The sequence below is a fragment of the Ranitomeya variabilis genome, chromosome 3 (genome assembly GCF_051348905.1).
Source record: "Ranitomeya variabilis isolate aRanVar5 chromosome 3, aRanVar5.hap1, whole genome shotgun sequence".
Taxonomy (NCBI): Eukaryota; Metazoa; Chordata; class Amphibia; order Anura; family Dendrobatidae; genus Ranitomeya; species Ranitomeya variabilis.
The window spans coordinates 442,150,266-442,173,449 of NC_135234.1; the positions used below are offsets into that span (position 1 = coordinate 442,150,266).

General features: G+C 44.4%; 1 protein-coding gene across 1 annotated transcript in view; it reads right to left on the bottom strand.

Annotated features, from left to right (window-relative positions):
• The window catches only part of LOC143817709 (uncharacterized), a 281,558-nt gene that overhangs the window by 111,700 nt on the left and 146,674 nt on the right, over window positions 1-23,184 (bottom strand). The window contains exons 14-16 of the mRNA XM_077299196.1: window positions 12,371-12,474; window positions 8,800-8,878; window positions 863-988 (exon numbers count right to left, since the gene is read on the bottom strand). Of these exons, the coding sequence (XP_077155311.1) occupies window positions 863-988; window positions 8,800-8,878; window positions 12,371-12,474 (309 nt within the window). The remainder of the gene's footprint in view (window positions 1-862; window positions 989-8,799; window positions 8,879-12,370; window positions 12,475-23,184) is intronic.

Sequence of the window (23,184 nt, forward strand, 5' to 3'; positions counted from 1 at the left end):
GCATGTGCTTTCAATCTTCCCTCCCAGTTGACTCCTATCACAGCTTGGCAGCTAATCTACCAGTCTGAGACTATGCCAAGCTGTCATTGGCAGCATCTAGGAAAGAGGTGTGAAAGCACATAACCCTAGAAAATACTCTCAGGAAACATCATATCGGTCTTCCATCAAAGATTTCATATAGTGTAGTATAGAAGAAAGAAAGTGTCAGAATCAGGGATTTTTAAAAGTAATATAAGTAATTTTTTTGGAGCAAGTGACAGGTCCACTGTGAAAGAGAAGCATAATAATAATGCTCTTTAACATGTGTAAGCACCTAGAGATAGATTAGATAGGAATACCACCCAACTACCCTGCAAAGTGGAGATGACTACTAAGAGCATTTGGACCTTGCGGACTGAATGACAAGAATTACTTGTCTACTTTTCTCTAATGTTTAAAATCTAATTTAGTGATCTTTTATCTAATGTCTGATATGCCTACATAGTTTACAATGCTTGCAAGTACCGTAGTATATTTGATATTTTGTAATTAGAAAATATATAAAATAGTAAAGTGAAAAAGATAAGTTGTGTAAAGCAGGACAATCAATATGAGCAGAGGAGTAAATAATACGTTTCCTATTTTCAAAGTTTCAGCTAAATTACTATCTCTTTTGAAATTCCCATAAATGTGCACATGAGCAAGACTACAAAAAGCTACTGATTTTCTAGCAGGAACAAGGAATTGTTCATTGTTGACTGATCATACCACATTTGACAAATTTAGTCAAAATTGCCAGTTATTTTCAACCTAATTCCTGTTGTCTGGATACAATGATATGTAGAGTGATGATTGCCTCGATGAGATCAATGTAATTCACTACCTTCAATGTGAAGGGAGGTTTGAAAAAGTACTCTGCTTCACGTAGATGAACCGGCAGATCAGGGTTAAGATTGATCTCTATTGGGCACAAATACTCTTCAGGATCATGGTTTGAAGCAGAGGGTTTCTGGAACACAAAAGAAAAAAATAAATAATTAGTGCACATAGTAAAGAAAACCTGTCATTTCAATATTTTTTCATAAATAAATAGTAGACATGAACGTAAGAAACATTGTAATATATTGTGATGACACATCATTTTATTTTAATTAGCCAGACATCTATCTTCAACAAGCCAGGAAGAATAGACTGTTATCTACAGTTAGGTCCATATATATTTGGACAGAGACAACATTTTTCTAATTTTGGTTATAGACATTACCACAATGAATTTTAAACAAAACAATTCAGATGCAGTTGAAGTTCAGACTTTCAGCTTTCATTTGAGGGTATCCACATTAAAATTGGATGAAGGGTTTAGGAGTTTCAGCTCCTTAACATGTGCCACCCTGTTTTTAAAGGGACCAAAAGTAATTGGACAATTGACTCCAAAGCTATTTCATGGACAGGTGTGGGCAATCCCTTCGTTATGTCATTCTCAATTAAGCAGATAAAAGGCCTGGAGTTGATTTGAGGTGTGGTGCTTGCATTTGGAAGGTTTTGCTGTGAAGTAAACATGCGGTCAAAGTAGCTCTCCATGCAGGTGAAACAAGCCATCCTTAAGCTGCGAAAACAGAAAAAACCCATCCGAGAAATTGCTACAATATTAGGAGTGGCAAAATCTACAGCTTAATACATCCTGAGAAAGAAAGCACTGGTGAACTCATCAATGCAAAAAGACCTGGGCGCCCACGGAAGACAACAGTGGTGGATGATCAGAGAATAATCTCCATGGTGAAGAGAAACCCCTTCACAACAGCCAACCAAGTGAACAACACTCTCCAGGAGGTAGGCGTATCAATATCCAAATCTACCATAAAGAGAAGACTGCATGAAATTAAATACAGAGGGTTCACTGCACGGTGCAAGCGACTCATAAGCATCAAGAGTAAAAAGGCTAGACTGGACTTTGCTAAAAAACATCTAAAAAAGCCAGCACAGTTCTGGAAGAACATTCTTTGGACAGATGAAACCAAGATCAACCTCTACCAGAATGATGGAAAGAGAAAAGTATGGCAAAGGCGTGGTACAGCTCATGATCCAAAGCATACCACATCATCTGTAAAACACGGCGGAGGCAGTGTGATGGCTTGGGCATGCATGGCTGCCAGTGGCACTGGGTCACTAGTGTTTATTGATGATGTGACACAGGACAGAAGCAGCCGAATGAATTCTGAGGTATTCAGAGCCATACTGTGTGCTCAGATCCAGCCAAATGCAGCCAAACTGATTGGTCGTCGTTTCCTACTACAGATGGACAATGACCCAAAACATAAAGCCAAAGCAACCCAGGAGTTTATTAAAGCAAAGTAGTGAAATATTCTTGAATGGCCAAGTCAGTCACCTGATCTCAACCCAATTGAGCATGCATTTCACTTGTTAAAGACTAAACTTTAGACAGGAAGGCCCACAAACAAACAGCAACTGAAAACCACCGCAGTGAAGGCCTGGCAGAGCATCAAAAAGGAGGAAACACAGCGTCTGGTGATGTCCATGAGTTCAAGACTTAAGGCAGTCATTGCCAGCCAAGGGTTTTCAACCAAGTACTAAAAATGAACATTTTATTTAAAATTATTGAATCTGTCCAATTACTTTTGGTCCCTTTAAAAACAGGGTGGCACATGTTAAGGAGCTGAAACTCCTAAACCCTTCATCCAATTTTAATGTGGATACCCTCAAATGAAAGCTGAAAGTTTGAACTTCAACTGCATCTGGATTGTTTTGTTTAAAATTCATTGTGGTAATGTCTATAACCAAAATTAGAAAAATGTTATCTCTGTCCAAATATATATGGACCTAACTGTATATGTTGACTTTTGAATGAATGTGTTCCTTTCTGGTTAGTCAAGAAAACAGACTTTTGTTTGTGTAAAGGTACCGTCACACTAAGCGACGCTGCAGCGATACAGACAACGATGCCAATCGCTGCAGCATCACTGTTTGGTCGCTGGAGAGCTGTCACACAGACCGCTCTCCAGCGACCAATGATGCCAAGGTCCCTGGGTAACCAGGGTAAACATCGGGTTGCTAAGCGCAGGGCCGCGCTTAGTAACCCGATGTTTACCCTGGTTACCAGTGTAAAATGTAAAAAAACAAACACTACATACTCACCTTCGCGTCCCCCGGCGTCCGCTTCCTGCAGTGACTGAGTGCCGGCCCTAACAGCAGAGCGGTGACGTCACCGCTGTGCTGTGCTTTCACTTTACGGCCAGCGCTCAGTCAGCGCAGGAAGCGGACGGCAGGGGACGCGAAGGTGAGTATGTACTGTTTGTTTTTTTACATTTTACACTGGTAACCAGGGTAAACATCGGGTTACTAAGCGCGGCCCTGCGCTTAGTAACCCGATATTTACCCTGGTTACCATTGTAAAACATCGCTGGTATCGTAGCTTTTGCTGTCAAACACAACGATACACGGCGATCTGACGACCAAATAAAGTTCTGAACTTTAATCAACGACCAGCGATATCACAGCAGGATCCTGATCGCTGCTGCGTGTCAAACACAACGATATCGCTATCCAGGATGCTGCAACGTCATGGATCGCTAGCGATATCGTTTAGTGTGACGGTACCTTAAGACTGTAATATTGCCTTGTAAGTTGACAATTTGTTCTAACACATTGTGCTCGTATCCTGGATGACTAGTGATACAGGGTCATGGAACAATAATTTTTGCTGATATGTTGATGACACATTGTCCAGCAAATAGATTACAAACAATGCGAGTTGGTATTATCTCCATTCTTCCCCTTTAGCTGTAAATGCTGGATGAAGACCAGTTGTTAACTATAAAAAGAGATTATATGATTCCGTAACATGAGACAGACAGATTCAGCCAAGACATCCAGACATCCAAACATTCAAAGAACCAGAGTCTCTACAGGACAGCAGCCAAGACATCATGGCTCCATCATGAGGGACACAGATTTGTCATTCTACAGGATGCCAGCTTAGGGTACTACGGCCCCGGCTGTAAGAATACATAAAAAATTAATTTAAAAAAAACTACTATGCAGTCGCCGGCGGCGCCATCTTGCTAGAGAAAAAAAAATAGCTGCTACTGCGCAGGCGCGGCTGGTGCCATTTTGAAACTATTTTTTTTTAGGAATTTAAGGATAACATGAAAGAAAAGGATTACATACACATTATATATGCGATCATGCTGCAGTGCAAGCACCACCACAGGCACTTGCCTACAGAAGGGGATTTATATATTTCAAGCAATATATAGAATATTGATTATGCAATCTAGGAGGCAGGTCACTGAGGGATCACTGACCTGTCTGAAGTCATACTGGTTAATACCTAATCAAAGCCCCACATGAAGACTCCCCCCATACACACAGGCCCGCCACAGAGCACGAGAATCTCATTAATCTTTATTTTCAGCTTTGAGTTAAACAACAACCACAAGACAGATTTCATCACCCAAGGTATCATTTTAATCAGTATAATGGCGCTGACCTGTGTCTATAGGTTACTGTGCACAATCCTGCAGTAGTGTAACTACCAGGGGGGCAGAGGGGGCAGTCACCCCTGTCCCCACGCTCAGAGGGGGCCCACCCAAAGCTACGCTACTGTAACTGTATCGGCGTGCACAGCAGACCCATACAGTTACATTCCACAGCAGAGCAGGGAGAATCGATCTCCCTGCTCTGCCACTCGGCCGCTATGGTGCCCCTGAGCAGGCGGGGAGGCTGGTGCCAGCAGTGGGCCCCCGCCTGTCATCGCAGGTTCAACTGTATTAGCGGCATGTTGATACAGCTGACCGCATTGATACGAGAAGGAGGGTTACGCTCCCTCTCCTATCATCCCCCTTTCAGTGTCTGGCGCAGACAGTGACAGCGGGCGCGATGACGTCACTACTTGGCGCCCACTGTCAGGAGATGAGCGGGAGCTCGGAGTAGCACAGGAACCAGGAGGAAGAGAGGTAAATATTGGTTGTTTTTTATGGAGGTGCATTATATTACAGTCTGCCTATGGGGGGCTGCATTATATTAGAGTTTGTCTATGGGAGACTGCCTTATATTAGAGTCTGCCTGGGTGTGCATTATATTACAGTCTGCCTATGGGGGGCTGCATTATATTAGAGTCTGCCTATGGGGGGCTGCCTTATATTAGTCTGCCTGGGGTTGTATTATATTACAGTCTGCCTATGGGGGGCTGCATTATATTAGCATTTGCCTCTGGGGGGGCTTCATGATATTACAGTCTGCTTATGGGGGGCTGCCTTATATTATAGTCTGCCTATGGGGTTGCCTTATATTACAGTCTGCCTATAGGGGACTGCCTTATATTACAATCTGCCTATGGGGGCTGCCCTACATTACAGTGTCCTATGGGGGGCTGAATTATACTATAGAGTCTGCTTATGGGTGGCTGCATTATACTATAGAGTCTGCCTATGGGGGAGTGCATTATACTGTACAGTCTGCCTATGGGGGGTGCATTATACTATATAGAGTCTGCCTATGGGGAGTGCATTATACTATATTGAGGACTATCTGGTGCATTATACTACACTGAGGACTATCTGGTGCATTATACTATATGGAGGCTATCTAGGGGGCATCATACAGTGTGGAGATTACAGTGAGGGGGCCATCAAACAGTGTGGGGAAAATTAAGGGGTCAGAATATATACAGTGAGGGGGCATTATACTGTGTATAAGAGAGCATTTTACTGTGTATAGGGGAGCTGTACGGGGGGGAGACTCGGGACATTATTAAATGTAAAGTGGGCACTTATTGTTATAGGGGAACTCAGGTTACAGTGACTGTCAAAGGGGCACACAGGGCAATATTACTTTCTAGGGTACAAAATGTGGGCACTGTTTTCTGGGGCACTTGCACCTGGCATTACTGTATTCTAGAAAGTTGCTTTAGAATTTAGAGGGCACAGAGAACCACACAGCAGGGGCAGTAATAGCGACACATATGGCAGCAGCGGCTCAGTACTGGGGTATCAGCAGGATGAGGAGTTTGTGCAGGTTGGGAATAGATGGTGATGGGGCTGGAATGTGAGAAGTGAAATATGTCTTTCTTGTAATCTCTGCAGCCGAGTCCTGGCTGGAAGAAGTTGTCATGTTGGTCTGAGCCAGATGGAAAAGACATGAAAAGTAAACGATTCCATCACAAAGAACATCAGCTGTAAGTTATTATCTGTAACTGTGAACTGATCTCTTATACGTTCTGTAGCAGGGGCGTAACTACTGCGGTCGCAGCGGTCGCCGCTGCGACCGGGCTCGGCGGGTCAGGGGCCCGGCAGGTCAGAACAGTGGCGTATCCGGGGGGGACCCGGGGCATGTGCCCCGGGCACAGCCGACAGGGGGGTGCCAGCAGGCCGCCTGATGATGCGGCGGTCCAAGGAGGGGGTTGGCAGGGCCAGGGAGCGGGGGCTGTCTAATTATACTCACCTACTCCTGGCGCGGTCCCTGCAGGTCCCTGGCTGCCCGGCACCCCGGCTTCTTCCTGTACTGAGCGGTCACATGGTACCGCTCATTACAGTAATTAATATGCGGCTCCACCTCCCATAGGGGTGGAGCCACATATTCATTACTGTAATGAGCGGTAACGGTGACCGCTCAGTACAGGAAGAAGCAGCAGCGCCGGGGAAGCAGGGACTGCACCGTGCCAGGAGCAGGTGAGTATAAACGGGAGGGGAGCGCTGCGCGATAGTCACCTCTCCTCGTTCCAGCCGCCGCTCCGTCTTCTGCAGTGACGCTGAGGTCAGAGGGCGCAATGACATAGTTAGTGCGCGCAAGACCCGTCAGTGCAGAGGAGGCAGAAAATGGAGCGGCGAATGGAACGAGGAGCGGTGAATATTGAAAGTGCCGGGGGCCTGAGCGACGGAGAGATGAGTATGTGATTTTTTTTTTTATCACAGCAACAGCAAATGGGGCAAGTGTCTGTATGGGGCCATAATGTTTGTGCAGCATTATATGGGGTCCATAATGTTTGTGCAGCACTATATGGGGGCCATAATGTTTGTGCAGCACTATATGGGGGCCATAATGTTTGTGCAGCACTATATGGGGGCCATAATGTTTGTGCAGCACTATATGGGGGCCATAATGTTTGTGCAGCACTATATGGGGGCCATAATGTTTGTGCAGCACTATATGGGGGCCATAATGTTTGTGCAGCACTATATGGGGGCCATAATGTTTGTGCAGCACTATATGGGGGCCATAACGTTTGTGCAGCACTATATGGGGGCCATAACGTTTGTGCAGCACTATATGGGGGCCATAACGTTTGTGCAGCACTATATGGGGGCCATAACATTTGTGCGGGCCATAACGTTTGTGCAGCACTATATGGGGGCCATAACATTTGTGCAGCACTATAATGGGGCAAGTGTCTGTATGAGGTCACATTATACAACTTTGCAATAAAGCTATAGTGTGCAAAATGAATAGGGAAAATATGAATTTGGGAGGAAAATATTTTGGCGGGGGGGGGGGGGGGCCCATTTGAAAGTTCGCACTGGGGCCCATAACTTTGTAGTTACGCCACTGTTCTGTAGGACTGGTATCTACCCCTGACCATATGGCGGTAATATCCATGTTGGCCTTTATATAGAGATTATCTTCAGTAATAGCGCGGTCATCTGCTGAGGTTCTCCTCCACTATTAGGGTGCGTCACCCAGTTGTAATCAAGGTTACCTGGTTAGGGGCCCACTCAGAAGCTTCACCCCCCCGAACCAAAACCCTAGCTACGCCTCTGTGCTGACAGGTTCCCTTTAAGTAGATGCACTCATTAGTCATGGTATCACTGTAACACATAACACATATACTACATAAAATTGATGTCAATAGTTGCAAATATACTACTCCTAGACGTTTACCAAGGAATAGCCAATGTATGACTTCTGGAGCCAAACTCATGCATCACTTAAATAAAACTGGGTTATCATGATACCTCCACCTCTTTAAGATTTGGTAAGTTTAAAGCAAAATATTTTTAGGCAAAGGGGTTTGTATTTATATTATCATGTGCTCACTACTATGAGCAACTTTATAATTTGAAATGTCACTAAATCTATGAAGTTCCAGCCAAAGGTGTCATTGTAGTCTTATTTAAAAAGCTTGTTCCCATAAAAGGTTTAAAACATTGATGTTCTAAAATTCCACTGGTGTAAAGAGGAACACACACATACATGAATGGAAGCTACATAAAGTATCAGTCATTAAAATAATTATTTTATGTGAAAACCTGTTTAAGTAGTAGACAGTTTCTTAAAGGAATCTGTCACCATTTTTTTTCTAAATAATCTTAGAGCACTAAAATTTAGAAAGACAGAGACCTTGGTTCCAGAGATGTGTCACTGACTGGGCTGTTTGCTGCAGTTTTGATAAAATCACTGTTTATCAGCAGGAGAGTAACACTAAGGACAAGTAAACCAGTGGCCAGGTAGTCCTCTGAATTCATGAGCTGTGTATAGGCCCCACCACTGATTGGCAGCTTTCTGTGTCCAGCACCACTGAGTTAACAAATAACTCTTTTATAAGCAGGAGACTACCACTAGAGGACTATTTGGCCTTTTATCAGGTAGTCCAGCTATGCTCCCACCACTAATTGGCAGCTTTCTGGCTATACACAGTGTACACAGGTAGATCTGCAGCAGATAAAACAGTGATTTTATTATGCCTACAGCAAGCAGCCAAGTAAGTGACACATTCCTAGAATCAGGGTTTCTGACTCTAACTCTTGTTGCTCTCAGATATGGTAGAAAAAATCAGGTGACAGATTCCCATTAAGACATCATACTTACCAGTAATGGAAGCTTTAACGAGTCACTTAGTTCATTGCTCACAGTTGAGAACCATGATGTTACCAGTCTGTTCTCGAACCTTTCATATTGACAGAAAATAAAATGGAAAATAGTACATGAGAACATGTGAAACCATGGCAAAAATGCAACTATAACGTAAGTTTTTTCAAATTCTTATCAAAATTTGCCGAACCCCTTTCAGACATCCACTGTACATGTACAATGTATGTCGAGTGTAGGTGTATCAAGCAAGTTCAAGAGCTCAGAGCTCACACTACTCCATTGGTGGAAAAAACAAAACGTTACGCGTCTCAGAAAATGACGATACAAATCTTTTCTTTTTTTTTTTTTTACACAAAACATAAAAAAAATATTTTTCACTGAACACTGTAAAACAGAAAAAAGGCAGAAGCGCATTTTATTCACAAAGTTAGGCCACTTTTATTTCCATTTTTATTACATTATATGGTAAAATGAACAGAGTCATTCAAAATGACAACCCATCCAACAAAATCAAGCCCTCGTATGGCTATGTCAACAGAGAAAAAAAAACAATACATGGTTCTTGGAAAAAAGAGAGGAAATATGATAATGCATAATGTGGCAGTTCTATAGGTAGCTGATAAGTCCAGTCTCATTGTGTGCAGTCTCAGCACCAGGGTCAAACTGTCTGATCACTAAGCTTTAACCCAGCTTTCCCAGTCTCAGCAGCAATTTCAGAACATAATATCGCTGAGGTATAAAAAACCAAATTCTCTAAGTCTTAGGGCTCATATTCATTTGCGAGAAAAACAAACGAGTGCAATCTGAGGAAAAATCGGATTGCACTCTGACCAATGTTATTCAATGGGTGACATCTCATCTGCGATTTTTTTCTCAGCTGAAATTGGAGTGAGAAAAAAAATCGCAGCATGCTGAGATTTGCTGCGTATTTCAGACGAGACTCGAAATGCAACTCAAAGGATGCAAGAAATAAACGCACAGCACTCGCATCATGCGAATGCTTTCCTTTTTTACGCACCGGTGTCCTTTGAAAAGTCGGTAATTCATGTGCGGTCTACAGTAAAATCACACTGACAGGTTAAGAATAGCACAAAATAGAAATATACACATATAATACATATATACTGTATATACATGTCAGTAACACACACATATATATATATATATATGTATATATATATATATATATATATATATATATATATATATATATATATATAAATATATATTTATATTGCACAGAAAGATAGAAGAAAAGCCCATAATTCATCTGCCGGCTTCTGTAAAATCACTGCAGGAGCCGACAGGATAGAAGAGATGGATTACATACAGTAAATACAAATAGAATAGGTAGATATGTAGATGTCAGTGACAAATACAATTAGTACAGTGTGTGTGCAAATTACTGGATATGTAGGATATGTATTTAATTAATAAAAGATTATTTTACGGAAAAAAAGGGAGTGGGCTCCCGCGGAATTTTCGCAACCAGCAGAGGGAAAGCAAACGACTGGGGGCAGATGTTCATAGCCTGAGAAGGGGGTAATACCTAAAGAGCTTCCCAGGCTATTAATATCAGCTAACAGCTGTATACTTAGCCTTTTACTGGCTATTAAAATGGGGAAATCTCCCCCCCCCCAAAAAAAAAAAGACGTGCATTTTCCCACTGTCCAGAGTTCACCACAGATCAAAAAAAGAAAAACTGAAATATCACATGGTAATAAGTATTCATACCCTCTGTACTCATATTTAAGTCACATGCTGTCCATTTCCTTGTGATCCTCCTTGTGATGGTTCTACTGTACTGTTCAATGGAGTCCAGCTGTGTTTAATTAAATTGATAGGACTTGATTTGGAAAGGCACACACCTGTCTATATAAGACCTCACAGCTCACAGTGAATGTCAGACCAACTGAGAATCATGAGGTCACAGGAATTGGCCAAGGAGCTCAGAGACAGAATTGTGGCAAGGCACAGATCTGGCCAAGGTTACAACAGAATTTCTGCAGTACTCAAGGTTCCTAAGAGCACAGTGGCATCCATAATCCTTAAATGGAATAAGTTTGGGACCACCAGAAGTCTTCCTAGACCTGGCCATCCAGCCAAACTAAGCAATCGAAGGAGAAGAGCCTTGGTGAGAGAGGTAAAGAAGAACCCCAAGATCACTGTGGCTGAGCTAGAGAGACGCAGTAGGGAGATGGGAGTAAGTTCCACAAAGTCAACTATCACTGCAGCCCTCCACCAGTCAGGCCTTAATGGCAGAGTGGCCCGACTGAAGCCTCTCCTCAGTGCAAGACATATGAAAGCCCGCATAGAGTTTGCTAAAAAAACACATGAAGGGCTCTCAGACTATGAGAAATAAGATTCTCTGGTCCGATGAGAGGAACATAGAACTTTTTGGTGAGAATTCTAAGTGGTTTGTGTGGAGAAAACCAGGCACTGCTCATCACTTGCCCAATACAATCCCAACAGTGAAACATTGTGGTGGCAGCATCATGCTATGGGGGTGTTTTTTAGCTGCAGGGACAGGATGACTGGTTGTCATTGAAGGAAACATGAATGCGGCCAAGTACAGAGATAGCCTGGAGGAAAACCTCTTACAGACTGCTCTAGACGACTTGGCCGAAGGTTCACCTTCCAACAAGGCAATGGCCCTAAGCACACAGCTAAAATAACAAATGAGTGGCTTCAGAACAACTCTGTGACCATTCTTGACTGGCCCAGCCAGAGCCCTGACCTAAACCCAATTGAGCATCTCTGAAGAGACCTGAAAATGGCTGTCCACTAACGTTCACCATCCAACCTGATGGAACTGGAGAGGCTATGCGAGGAAAAATGGCAGAGGATCCCCAAATCCAGGTGTGAAAAACTTGATCCATCATTCCCAGGAAGACTCATGGCTGTACTAGCTCAAAAGAGCCATGACCATGTGATATTTCAGTCTTTCTTTTTTAATACATTTGCAAAAACTACTGCATTTCTGTTTTTTTCAGTCAAGATGGGGTGCAGAGTGTACATTAATAAGAAAAAAAATGAACTTTTTTGAATTTACCAAATGGCTGCAATGAAACAAAGAGTGAAAAATTTAAAGGGGTCTGAATACTTTCCGTACCCACTGTATCTCTTTCTGCCCACCCAGCTCAACATCATTGACAAGTCTCTTCCTATATGCAATTTGGCCAAAATGAAGAAGCCAAAGGGATCTGGTAGGCAGACGCTCCTTTCCCAGCACAGTTGTTTCCTTAAAGCTATTTTATTCTTGAAAAGCTGTAAAACATCTTTTTTTTTTTAATAAGAAAGCCTGGCTCCATTTCATGTTGCCCGTGGTTTAACAGCATGAAATGTCTGACAGATTCCCTTAAATTAGATTCTTGCATAGAAAAGTCTGTGCTGTGAACACAGGATTACACAAACATATGCTGCTAAGTGAATGACGTTTTTACTGAGGGACATTCCACACAATAAATTAATAGTCCATGATAATCCACAGAGAGGAATATGACATTACAGTAATGCCTGTCCTGTATATGTCAAGGTTTGTAGTGACATTTTCTAAGAGCAGATGTACCTTTCTAGTTCTTCTGTTAGCTCAGTATAGAGATGCCTCAGTTCCCAGCCTTTGTCTCCTTCAAGAGTTAAAGATGACACTCTCCTCAATTTCATCATAGGTTCCTCAATAAAGAAAGACAATCATCAACGTATTGCACATAGCCTTACTTACCGTAATTAAAAACATATATATATATATTTAACTGACATCAATAATTATATACCTAAATCAGTGCATCTCAACCCCGATCTCCTGGAACACAATCAGAAAGTAGCACATTTAGGCCAAGTTTGCACTATCAGCATTTGGTCAGTATTTTACCTCAGTATTTGTAGCCAAAATTTGTAGCCTTGCAGCCAGGCGTGGAACAATCAGAGGAAAAGTGTAATAGAAACATGTCACCACTAGGGTTGAGCGACTTTCATTTTTTTACGGTCGAGTCGGGTTTTGTGAAACCCGACTTTGTCCAGAGTCGAGTCGAGTGCAGTCGGCCGATTATCGCTGAAAGTCGGGGATCGACCGAAACACGAAACCCAATGCAAGTCAATGGGGAAGCATAGTCGGCAGTGAGTGGAGGCCAGGAAAACACCTACAGTGCCCATTTTAATGCCCAAAACATCCATTCTTGTTTCTGAAGCTTGTCAATCTTAATTAACTTTATAATAATAGTTGGGCATTGGAAATTGGGGTCATTTGGCAAAAGTTGTGGGGGGTAGGGCTGGTTCAAGGTTTTAGTGGGCACAGGAAACGTGGACTACGTCACGGCGGTGGAGCAGTGAGAGGTAAGTATGTCAAGTTTGCAAATGCTGTGATCCTAAGCAAGCAGGGGGGCCCACTCGTTGGCATTGGCACTGGCACAGGGCCCCTCAAAGTACAGCGGTGTGTTTGCACAGCGGGGGCGCCTCCCACCGGCAGCGACACTTTTGCGTACTCTGAGGGGCCCTGTGCCAGTGACGTCGCCAACGAGTATACCCCCCCCACCTGATGAAGGAACCTGCACTTTCATCTGCACCTTCCTCTTTGTCCCTGTGTAAGGTGGTATAACATGCGGGAAGGGGAACCTTACTTTCAGCAGGGTCAGATTCTGGCTGTGTAGAGTGCAAGGGGAATGTAGTGGTCTGGGTCAATGTACCAGCAGACTCATCTAGCAGTGGCTGGGCAATGGGCAGGATGAGGAGGAAACAGATATAGGGCCAAAGAATAAAGTAGGCTAAATGCAGTTCAAAATTGGTAACAGGACTAAACAGGCGGCATTGCTTTGTTCAGTGGAGTAGCAAACCCAAGAGCAGCAGACACTGTTTTAAGGGCCCAACCACACTAGTAGGCCAAATGCAGTTTAATATCTGATACTATAGGCCGAAAGCCAGAAGGTAGAAGCTCAGCTGTATTCAGTTGAGGGCAACACCAGGGAGGGGCAGACACCGTTAGTAGGCCCTAACCACCAATTTTTAAAAACACAGCACTTAATGAGAGCCAGAAGGTTAAAGCACAGCTTTATTCAGTTGAGGACAACACCAGGCAGGGGCAGACACCGTTAGTAGGCCGGAACCACCAATCTTTTAAAAAACAGCACTTAATGAGAGCCAGAAGGTAGAAGCTCAGCTTTATTCAGTTGAGGACAAACACCAGGGAGCAGCAAACAGAGGTATTCGGCCCCATCCAGCAATTAAAAAAAAAAAAAAAAAAAGCTTAATCAGAGCCAGAAGGTAGAAGCTCAGCTTTATTCAGTTGAGGACAACACCAGGCAGGGGCAGACACCGTTAGTAGGCCGGAACCAACAATTTTTTTTAAAAACAGCAGTTAATCAGAGCCAGAAGGTAGAAGCTCAGATTTATTCAGTTGAGGACAACACCAGGCGGGGCAGACACCGTTAGTAGGCCGGAACCACCAATCTTTTAAAAAACAGCACTTAATGAGAGCCAGAAGGTAGAAGCTCAGCTTTATTCAGTTGAGGACAAGCACCAGGGAGCAGCAAACAGAGGTATTAGGCCCCATCCAGCAATTTAAAAAAAAAAAAAAAAAAAAAAAAAAAAACAGCAGTTAATCAGAGCCAGAAGGTAGAAGCTCAGCTTTATTCAGTTGAGGACAACACCAGGCAGGGGCAGACACCGTTAGTAGGCCGGAACCACCAATCTTTTAAAAAACAGCAGTTAATCAGAGCCAGAAGGTAGAAGCTCAGCTGTATTCAGTTGAGGGCAACACCAGGGAGGGGCAGACACCGTTAGTAGGCCCTAACCACCAATTTTTAAAAACACAGCACTTAATGAGAGCCAGAAGGTTGAAGCTCAGCTTTATTCAGTTGAGGACAACACCAGGCAGGGGCAGACACCGTTAGTAGGCCGGAACCACCAATCTTTTAAAAAACAGCAGTTAATCAGAGCCAGAAGGTAGAAGCTCAGCTGTATTCAGTTGAGGGCAACACCAGGGAGGGGCAGACACCGTTAGTAGGCCCTAACCACCAATTTTTAAAAAAACAGCAGTTAATCAGAGCCAGAAGGTAGAAGCTCAGCTTTATTCAGTTGAGGACAAACACCAGGGAGCAGCAAACAGAGGTATTAGGCCCCATCCAGCAATTAAAAAAAAAAAAAAAAGCTTAATCAGAGCCAGAAGGTAGAAGCTCAGCTTTATTCAGTTGAGGACACCACCAGGCAGGGGCAGACACCGTTAGTAGGCCGGAACCAACAATTTTTTTTAAAAACAGCAGTTAATCAGAGCCAGAAGGTAGAAGCTCAGATTTATTCATTTGAGGACAACTTGAATTAGGGACTGCAGACAGACTTACCAGGCTGTCCCCTGTGTGGACCATGCATGCAATACATTAACCCATTGCGCCACAAAGGACACGTAACCTTCCGTGGCCATGCCTTCCGCTCCATGTGTCTGTTGTCAGGTGTACCTTTGGACTCACAGATTGACAGAATGAAAGGACAATGTGGTCTTTAACATGCTGGTGGAGGGGTGGGATGGCTTTTCTCGCAAAAGAATTGTCAACTGGGTAGCTCATAGCGTGGTACAGCGTAGTCCATCATGGCTTTATTAATATTAAATAAAATAAAACAATAGGCTCTAAGCACTGTAAAATAGGTTCCAGGGGTACACGGGCAGCAGTGGTCAGGTGAGTGGAGGCCTAGTGGAAGGAGGGACCGCAGACAGGCTTCCAAGGCCTAACATACTAAAATGGGCGGGCTGTAGGCACTGTAAAATAGGTTCCAGGGGTACACGGGCAGCAGTGGTCAGGTCAGTGGAGGCCTAGTGGAAGGAGGGACCGCAGACAGGCTTCGAAGGCCTAACACAATAAAATGGGCTGGCTGTAGGCACTTTATAATTGGTTCCAGGGGTACACGGGCAGCAGTGGTCTGGTCAGTGGAGGCCTAGTGGAAGGAGGGACCGCAGACAGTGGTCTGGTCAGTGGAGGCCTAGTGGAAGGAGGGACCGCAGACAGGCTTCGAAGGCCTAACACAATAAAATGGGCTGGCTGTAGGCACTTTATAATTGGTTCCAGGGGTAAACGGGCAGCAGTGGTCTGGTCAGTGGAGGCCTAGTGGAAGGAGGGACCGCAGACAGGCTTCGAAGGCCTAACACAATAAAATGGGCTGGCTGTAGGCACTTTATAATTGGTTCCAGGGGTACACGGGCAGCAGTGGTCTGGTCAGTGGAGGCCTAGTGGAAGGAGGGACCGCAGACAGGCTTCGAAGGCCTAACACAATAAAATGGGCTGGCTGTAGGCACTTTATAATTGGTTCCAGGGGTACACGGGCAGCAGTGGTCTGGTCAGTGGAGGCCTAGTGGAAGGAGGGACCGCAGACAGGCTTCGAAGGCCTAACACAATAAAATGGGCTGGCTGTAGGCACTTTATAATTGGTTCCAGGGGTACACGGGCAGCAGTGGTCTGGTCAGTGGAGGCCGATTGTAATGAGTGTCTGCCAATTAGTAGTCAAAAACAAAAATTAAATGTGAATGTCTCGCATGAAAACAAAACAAAAACACTAAAGGGTGCAATCATTAGGTTCAGGGGTGGGATCCTCTGCGTTGTTTCAGACCTACTAATTTAGCGCAAAGTATTTACTGTGGTAAATAGAGGACACTGCCCCTGACTATGTTAAGTACCATCATACATGTCAACACAATGGTATTGTCAGTGGCAGGTATGGAAGGATGTCAGCGCATAGACTAAACATTGGTGGAAGTGTGAGAGATAACTGTGGAAGTGGTAGAGCAATGTTTGACCTGGGGGTGGGTGAACTCTCTTGTGGCCGGCGGTACAGGCCCAGGGCCCCTCATGTTACAACAGTGTGTCTGACGTTGGGTGCGCACCACCACCGCCAGAGACACTTTATTGTACTATGAGGGACCCAGTAGCAATGCCGTCGACCAAAAGCGAGCACACCCACCTCTTCAGACAAACAGCAGTCTCACGGGTGCTTGCGCCAAGTCGCGATACCACGGCCCCGTGTGGGGAGTTTGGCCATTTAGGGAGGTGTAAACATGTCGTATGCTGGACAATCAGCTGCAGAAAATTAGACATTAGAAAAGTAATTCACAGTAGTCCACAGGCAAGAGCTTTTCATAGGAAAGCTAGGTGTCGGCCGGGCAAGGTGGGGCAAAAGATTTTGAAATCCAGTTGTGGTTCATTTTAATGAATGTTAGATCGTCAACATTTTGGGTAGCCACACGAGTCCTTTTTTCGGTTAATATTGAACCTGCAGCACTGAATACTCTTTCTGATAGGACACTTGCTGCCGGGCAAACAAGCTCCTGCAATGCATATTCTGCCAATTCTGGCCAGGTGTCTAATTTTGATGCCCAGTAATCAAATGGAAATGACGGTTGAGGGATAACATCGATAAGGGATGAAAAATAGTTAGTAACCATACTGGACAAATGTTGTCACCTGTCACTTTCAATTGATGCAGCAGTACCTGTCCTGTCTGCGGTCATAGCAAAATCACTCCACAACCTGGTCAGAAAACCCCTCTGTCCAACGCCACTTCTGATGTGTGCACCCCTAACACTCCTAGTCTGCTGCCCCCTGGAGCTCGTGCGAGAACGATCACGTGCGCTGTGTGCTGGGAATGCCTGAAGCAAACGGTCAACAAGAGTTGATTGTTTGGTTGCTAATATTAGTTCCAAGTTCTCATGTGGCATAATATTTTGCAATTTGCCTTTATAGCGTGGATCAAGGAGGCAGGCCAACCAGTAATCATCATCGTTCATCATTTTCGTAATGCGTGTGTCCCTTTTTAGGATACGTAAGGCATAATCCGCCATGTGGGCCAAAGTTCCAGTTGTCAAATCTCCGGTTGTGATTGGTTGAGGGGCAGTTTCAGGCAAATCTACGTCACTTGTGTCCCTCAAAAAACCAGAACCCGGCCTTGCCACGCAACCAATTTCCAGTGCCCCCGGGAAAGCTTCCGCATTAAAAATATACTCATCCCCATCATCCTCCTCGTCCTCCACCTCCTCTTCGCCCGCTACCTCGTCCTGTACACTGCCCTGACCAGACAATGGCTGACTGTCATCAAGGCTTTCCTCTTCCTCTGGTGCAGACGCCTGATCCTTTATGTGCGTCAAACTTTGCATCAGCAGACGCATTAGGGGGATGCTCATGCTTATTATGGCGTTGTCTGCACTAACCAGCCGTGTGCATTCCTCAAAACACTGAAGGACTTGACACATGTCTTGTATCTTCGACCACTGCACACCTGACAACTCCATGTCTGCCATCCTACTGCCTGCCCGTGTATGTGTATCCTCCCACAAAAACATAACAGCCCGCCTCTGTTGGCACAGTCTCTGAAGCATGTGCAGTGTTGAGTTCCACCTTGTTGCAACGTCTATGATTAGGTGATGCTGGGGAAGGTTCAAAGACCGCTGATAGGTCTGCATACGGCTGGAGTGTACAGGCGAACGTCGGATATGTGAGCAAAGTCCACGCACTTTGAGGAGCAGGTCGGAGAACCCAGGATAAGTTTTCAATAAGCACTGCACCACCAGGTTTAAGGTGTGAGCCAGGCAAGGAATGTGTTTCAGTTGGGAAAGGGAGATGGCAGCCATGAAATTCCTTCCGTTATCACTCACTACCTTGCCTGCCTCAAGATCTACTGTGCCCAGCCACGACTGCGTTTCTTGTTGCAAGAACTCGGACAGAACTTCGGCGGTGTGTCTGTTGTCGCCCAAACACTTCATAGCCAATACAGCCTGCTGACGCTTGCCAGTAGCTGGCCCATAATGGGACAACTGGTGTGCAACAGTGTCATCTGCCGATGGAGTGGTTGGCCGACTGCGGTCTGTGGAAGAGCTGTAGCTTCTGCAGGAGGACGAGGAGGAGGAGGAGGAGGGGGTGCGAACGCCTACAGCCAACTGTTTCCTAGACCGTGGGCTAGGCACAACTGTCCCGAAATTGATGTCCCCTGTGGACCCTGCATCCACCACATTCACCCAGTGTGCCGTGATGGACACATAACGTCCCTGGCCATGCCTACTGGTCCATGCATCTGTAGTCAGGTGCACCTTTGTACTCACAGATTGCCTGAGTGCATGGACGATGCGCTGTTTAACATGCTGGTGCAGGGCTGGGATGGCTTTTCTGGAAAAAAAGTGTCGACTGGGTAGCTCGTATCGTGGTTCAGCGTACTCCATCAGGGCTTTGAAAGGGCATCATCTCTAACGAGATTAGTCTAGCTATGTGGGCGTTAAAACCCTGTGTACGCGGATGCGAGGATAAGTACTTCCTTTTTCTAACCAGAGTCTCATGTAGGGTGAGCTGGACTGGAGAGCTGGAGATCGTGGAACTTTTGGGTGTGCCGGTGTACATGGCAGACTGAGAGACGGTTGGAGACGGTATTGTTTCCGCCGGTGCCCTAGATGCAATATTTCCTCCTACAAAACTGGTGATTCCCTGACCCTGACTGCTTTTGGCTGGCAAAGAAACCTGCACAGATACTGCCGGTGGTGCGGAAAATGGTGGCCTTACAGTGACGGAAGGGATGTTGCGTTGCTGACTAGCTTCATTGGCCGAGGGTGCTACAACCTTAAGGGACGTTTGGTAGTTAGTCCAGGCTTGAAAATGCATGGTGGTTAAGTGTCTATGCATGCAACTAGTATTTAGACTTTTCAGATTCTGACCTCTGCTTAAGCTAGTTGAACATTTTTGACAGATGACTTTGCGCTGATCAATTGGATGTTGTTTAAAAAAATGCCAGACTGCACTCTTCCTAGCATCGGATCCCTTTTCAGGGATTGCAGACTGAGCTTTAACCGGATGGCCACGCTGCCCTCCAACAGGTTTTGGCTTTGACACGCGTTTTGGGCCAGATACGGGCCCGGCAGATGGAACCTGTTACGATGTTGATGCCTGCTGCGGCCCCTCCTCCACCTCCGCTTCTGAACTACTGCCGCCTGCACCCTGTTCCCCCAATGGCTGCCAATCGGGGTCAACAACTGGGTCATCTATTACCTCCTCTTCGAGCTCGTGTGCAACTTCGTCTGTGTCACTGTGTCGGTCGGTGGTATAGCGTTCGTGGCGGGGCAACATAGTCTCATCAGGGTCTGATTGTGGATCAGTACCCTGAGAGGGCAATGTGGTGGTCTGAGTCAAAGGAGCAGCATAGTACTCTGGCTGTGGCTGTGCATCAGTGCACTCCATGTCAGAATATACTTGTAATGGGCATGGCCTGTTAAGTGTTTCACTTTCTAAGCCAGGGACGGTATGTGTAAAGAGCTCCATGGAGTTACCCGTTGTGTCGCCTGCTGCATCCTTCTCTCTTGTTGTAGTTTTTGCTGAAGAAGACAAGGAAGCGACTTGTCCCTGACCGTGAACATCCACAAGCGACGCGCTGCTTTTACATTTACCAGTTTCAGAAGAGGAGGCAAAAGAGCTAGAGGCTGAGTCTGCAATGTAAGCCAAAACTTGCTGTTGCTGCTCCGCCTTTAAAAGCGGTTTTCCTACTCCCAGAAAAGAGAGCGTTCGAGGCCTTGTGTAGCCAGACGACGAAACTGGCTCCACAGCTCCAGACTTAGGTGGAATATTTTTATCCCCACGACCACCTGATGCTCCACTACCACTACCATCATTACCAGCTGACAATGAACGCCCACGGCCACGACGACCTCTTGCACCAGACTTCCTCATTGTTTTAAAAACTTAACCTAAGTAACTTTATTTGTTGCTGTCAAACAACTTACACGGTGAGCTATAACTTCAGTATGATTTCAATATCCCTTAACAGGTTGGTGAGACCACAAGGAAAATCAGGCACAATGTTACACACTCTGTTTTCTGTGGCACCAAATCACAGAGATGCCACACGCAGGACTGTCACTCAAGCACAAATGTCAATATTAATCTCCCACTGTTTTCTTTTTTTTTTCTTTTTCAGGGAGACTTTAGAAACCAAATAATAAAAAATAAATAGGCTTTCTATGGCCCACTGAGTGAGAGATGGCACACACAGGAGTCAGGAGTGGCACACAAGCAGAAAGGGCAATATTAATCTCCAACTGTTTTCTTTTTTTTTTTTTTTTCAGGGAGACTTTAGAAACCAAATAATAATAAAAAAAAGGCTTTCTATGGCCCACTGAGTGAGAGATGGCACACACAGGAATCAGGAGTGGCACACAAGCCCTGAGGCCAATATTTTTCTCCCACTGATTGATGTAGTGATTTTTTTTCAGGTAGATTTTAGAACCCAAATCAAGCAAAAAAATAAATAGGCTTTCTATGGCCCACTGAGTGAGAGATGGCACACACAGGAGTCAGGAGTGGCACACAAGCAGAAAGGGCAATATTAATCTCCCACTGTTTTATTTTTTTTTTCTTTTTCAGGGAGACTTTAGAAACCAAATAATAAAAAATAAATAGGCTTTCTATGGCCCACTGAGTGAGAGATGGCACACACAGGAGTCAGGAGTGGCACACAAGCAGAAAGGGCAATATTAATCTCCAACTGTTTTATTTCTTTTTTCTTTTTCAGGGAGACTTTAGAAACCAAATAATAAAAAATAAATAGGCTTTCTATGGCCCACTGAGTGAGAGATGGCACACACAGGAGTCATGAGTGTCACACAAGCAGAAAGGGCAATATTAATCTCCAACTGTTTTATTTTTTTTTTCTTTTTCAGGGAGACTTTAGAAACCAAATAATAAAAAAAAGGCTTTCTATGGCCCACTGAGTGAGAGATGGCACACACAGGAGTCAGGAGTGGCACACAAGCAGAAAGGGCAATATTAATCTCCAACTGTTTTATTTTATTTTTTTTTCAGGGAGACTTTAGAAACCAAATAAAAAAAAAAAAAAAGGCTTTCTATGGCCCACTGAGTGAGAGATGGCACACACAGGAATCAGGAGTGGCACACAAGCCCTGAGGCCAATATTTTTCTCCCACTGATTGATGTAGTGATTTTTTTTTCAGGTAGATTTTAGAACCCAAATCAAGCAAAAAAATAAATAGGCTTTCTATGGCCCACTGAGTGAGAGATGGCACACACAGGAGTCAGGAGTGGCACACAAGCAGAAAGGGCAATATTAATCTCCAACTGTTTTATTTTTTTTTTCTTTTTCAGGGAGACTTTAGAAACCAAATAATAAAAAATAAATAGGCTTTCTATGGCCCACTGAGTGAGAGATGGCACACACAGGAGTCAGGAGTGGCACACAAGCAGAAAGGGCAATATTAATCTCCAACTGTTTTATTTTTTTTTTCTTTTTCAGGGAGACTTTAGAAACCAAATAATAAAAAATAAATAGGCTTTCTATGGCCCACTGAGTGAGAGATGGCACACACAGGAGTCAGGAGTGGCACACAAGCAGAAAGGGCAATATTAATCTCCCACTGTTTGAATTTTTTTTTTTTTTTCAGGGAGACTTCAGAAACCAAATAATAAAAAAAAGGCTTTCTATGGCCCACTGAGTGAGAGATGGCACACACAGGAGTCAGGAGTGGCACACAAGCCCTGAGGCCAATATTTTTCTCCCACTGATTGATGTAGTGATTTTTTTTCAGGTAGATTTTAGAACCCAAATCAAGCAAAAAAATAAATAGGCTTTCTATGGCCCACTGAGTGAGAGATGGCACACACAGGAGTCAGGAGTGGCACACAAGCAGAAAGGGCAATATTAGTCTCCCACTGTTTTCTTTTTTTTTTCTTTTTCAGGGAGACTTTAGAAACCAAATAATAAAAAATAAATAGGCTTTCTATGGCCCACTGAGTGAGAGATGGCACACACAGGAGTCATGAGTGGCACACAAGCAGAAAGGGCAATATTAATCTCCAACTGTTTTATTTTTTTTTTCTTTTTCAGGGAGACTTTAGAAACCAAATAATAAAAAAAAAGGCTTTCTATGGCCCACTGAGTGAGAGATGGCACACACAGGAGTCAGGAGTGGCACACAAGCAGAAAGGGCAATATTAATCTCCAACTGTTTTATTTTATTTTTTTTTCAGGGAGACTTTAGAAACCAAATAAAAAAAAAAAAAAGGCTTTCTATGGCCCACTGAGTGAGAGATGGCACACACAGGAGTCAGGAGTGGCACACAAGCAGAAAGGGCAATATTAATCTCCCACTGTTTGAATTTTTTTTTTTTTTCAGGGAGACTTTAGAAACCAAATAATAAAAAAAAAAAGGCTTTCTATGGCCCACTGAGTGAGAGATGGCACACACAGGAGTCAGGAGTGGCACACAAGCCCTGAGGCCAATATTTTTCTCCCACTGATTGATGTAGTGATTTTTTTTCAGGTAGATTTTAGAACCCAAATAAAGCAAAAAAATAAATAGGCTTTCTATGGCCCACTGAGTGAAAGATGGCACACACAGGGATGGCACTCTAGCAG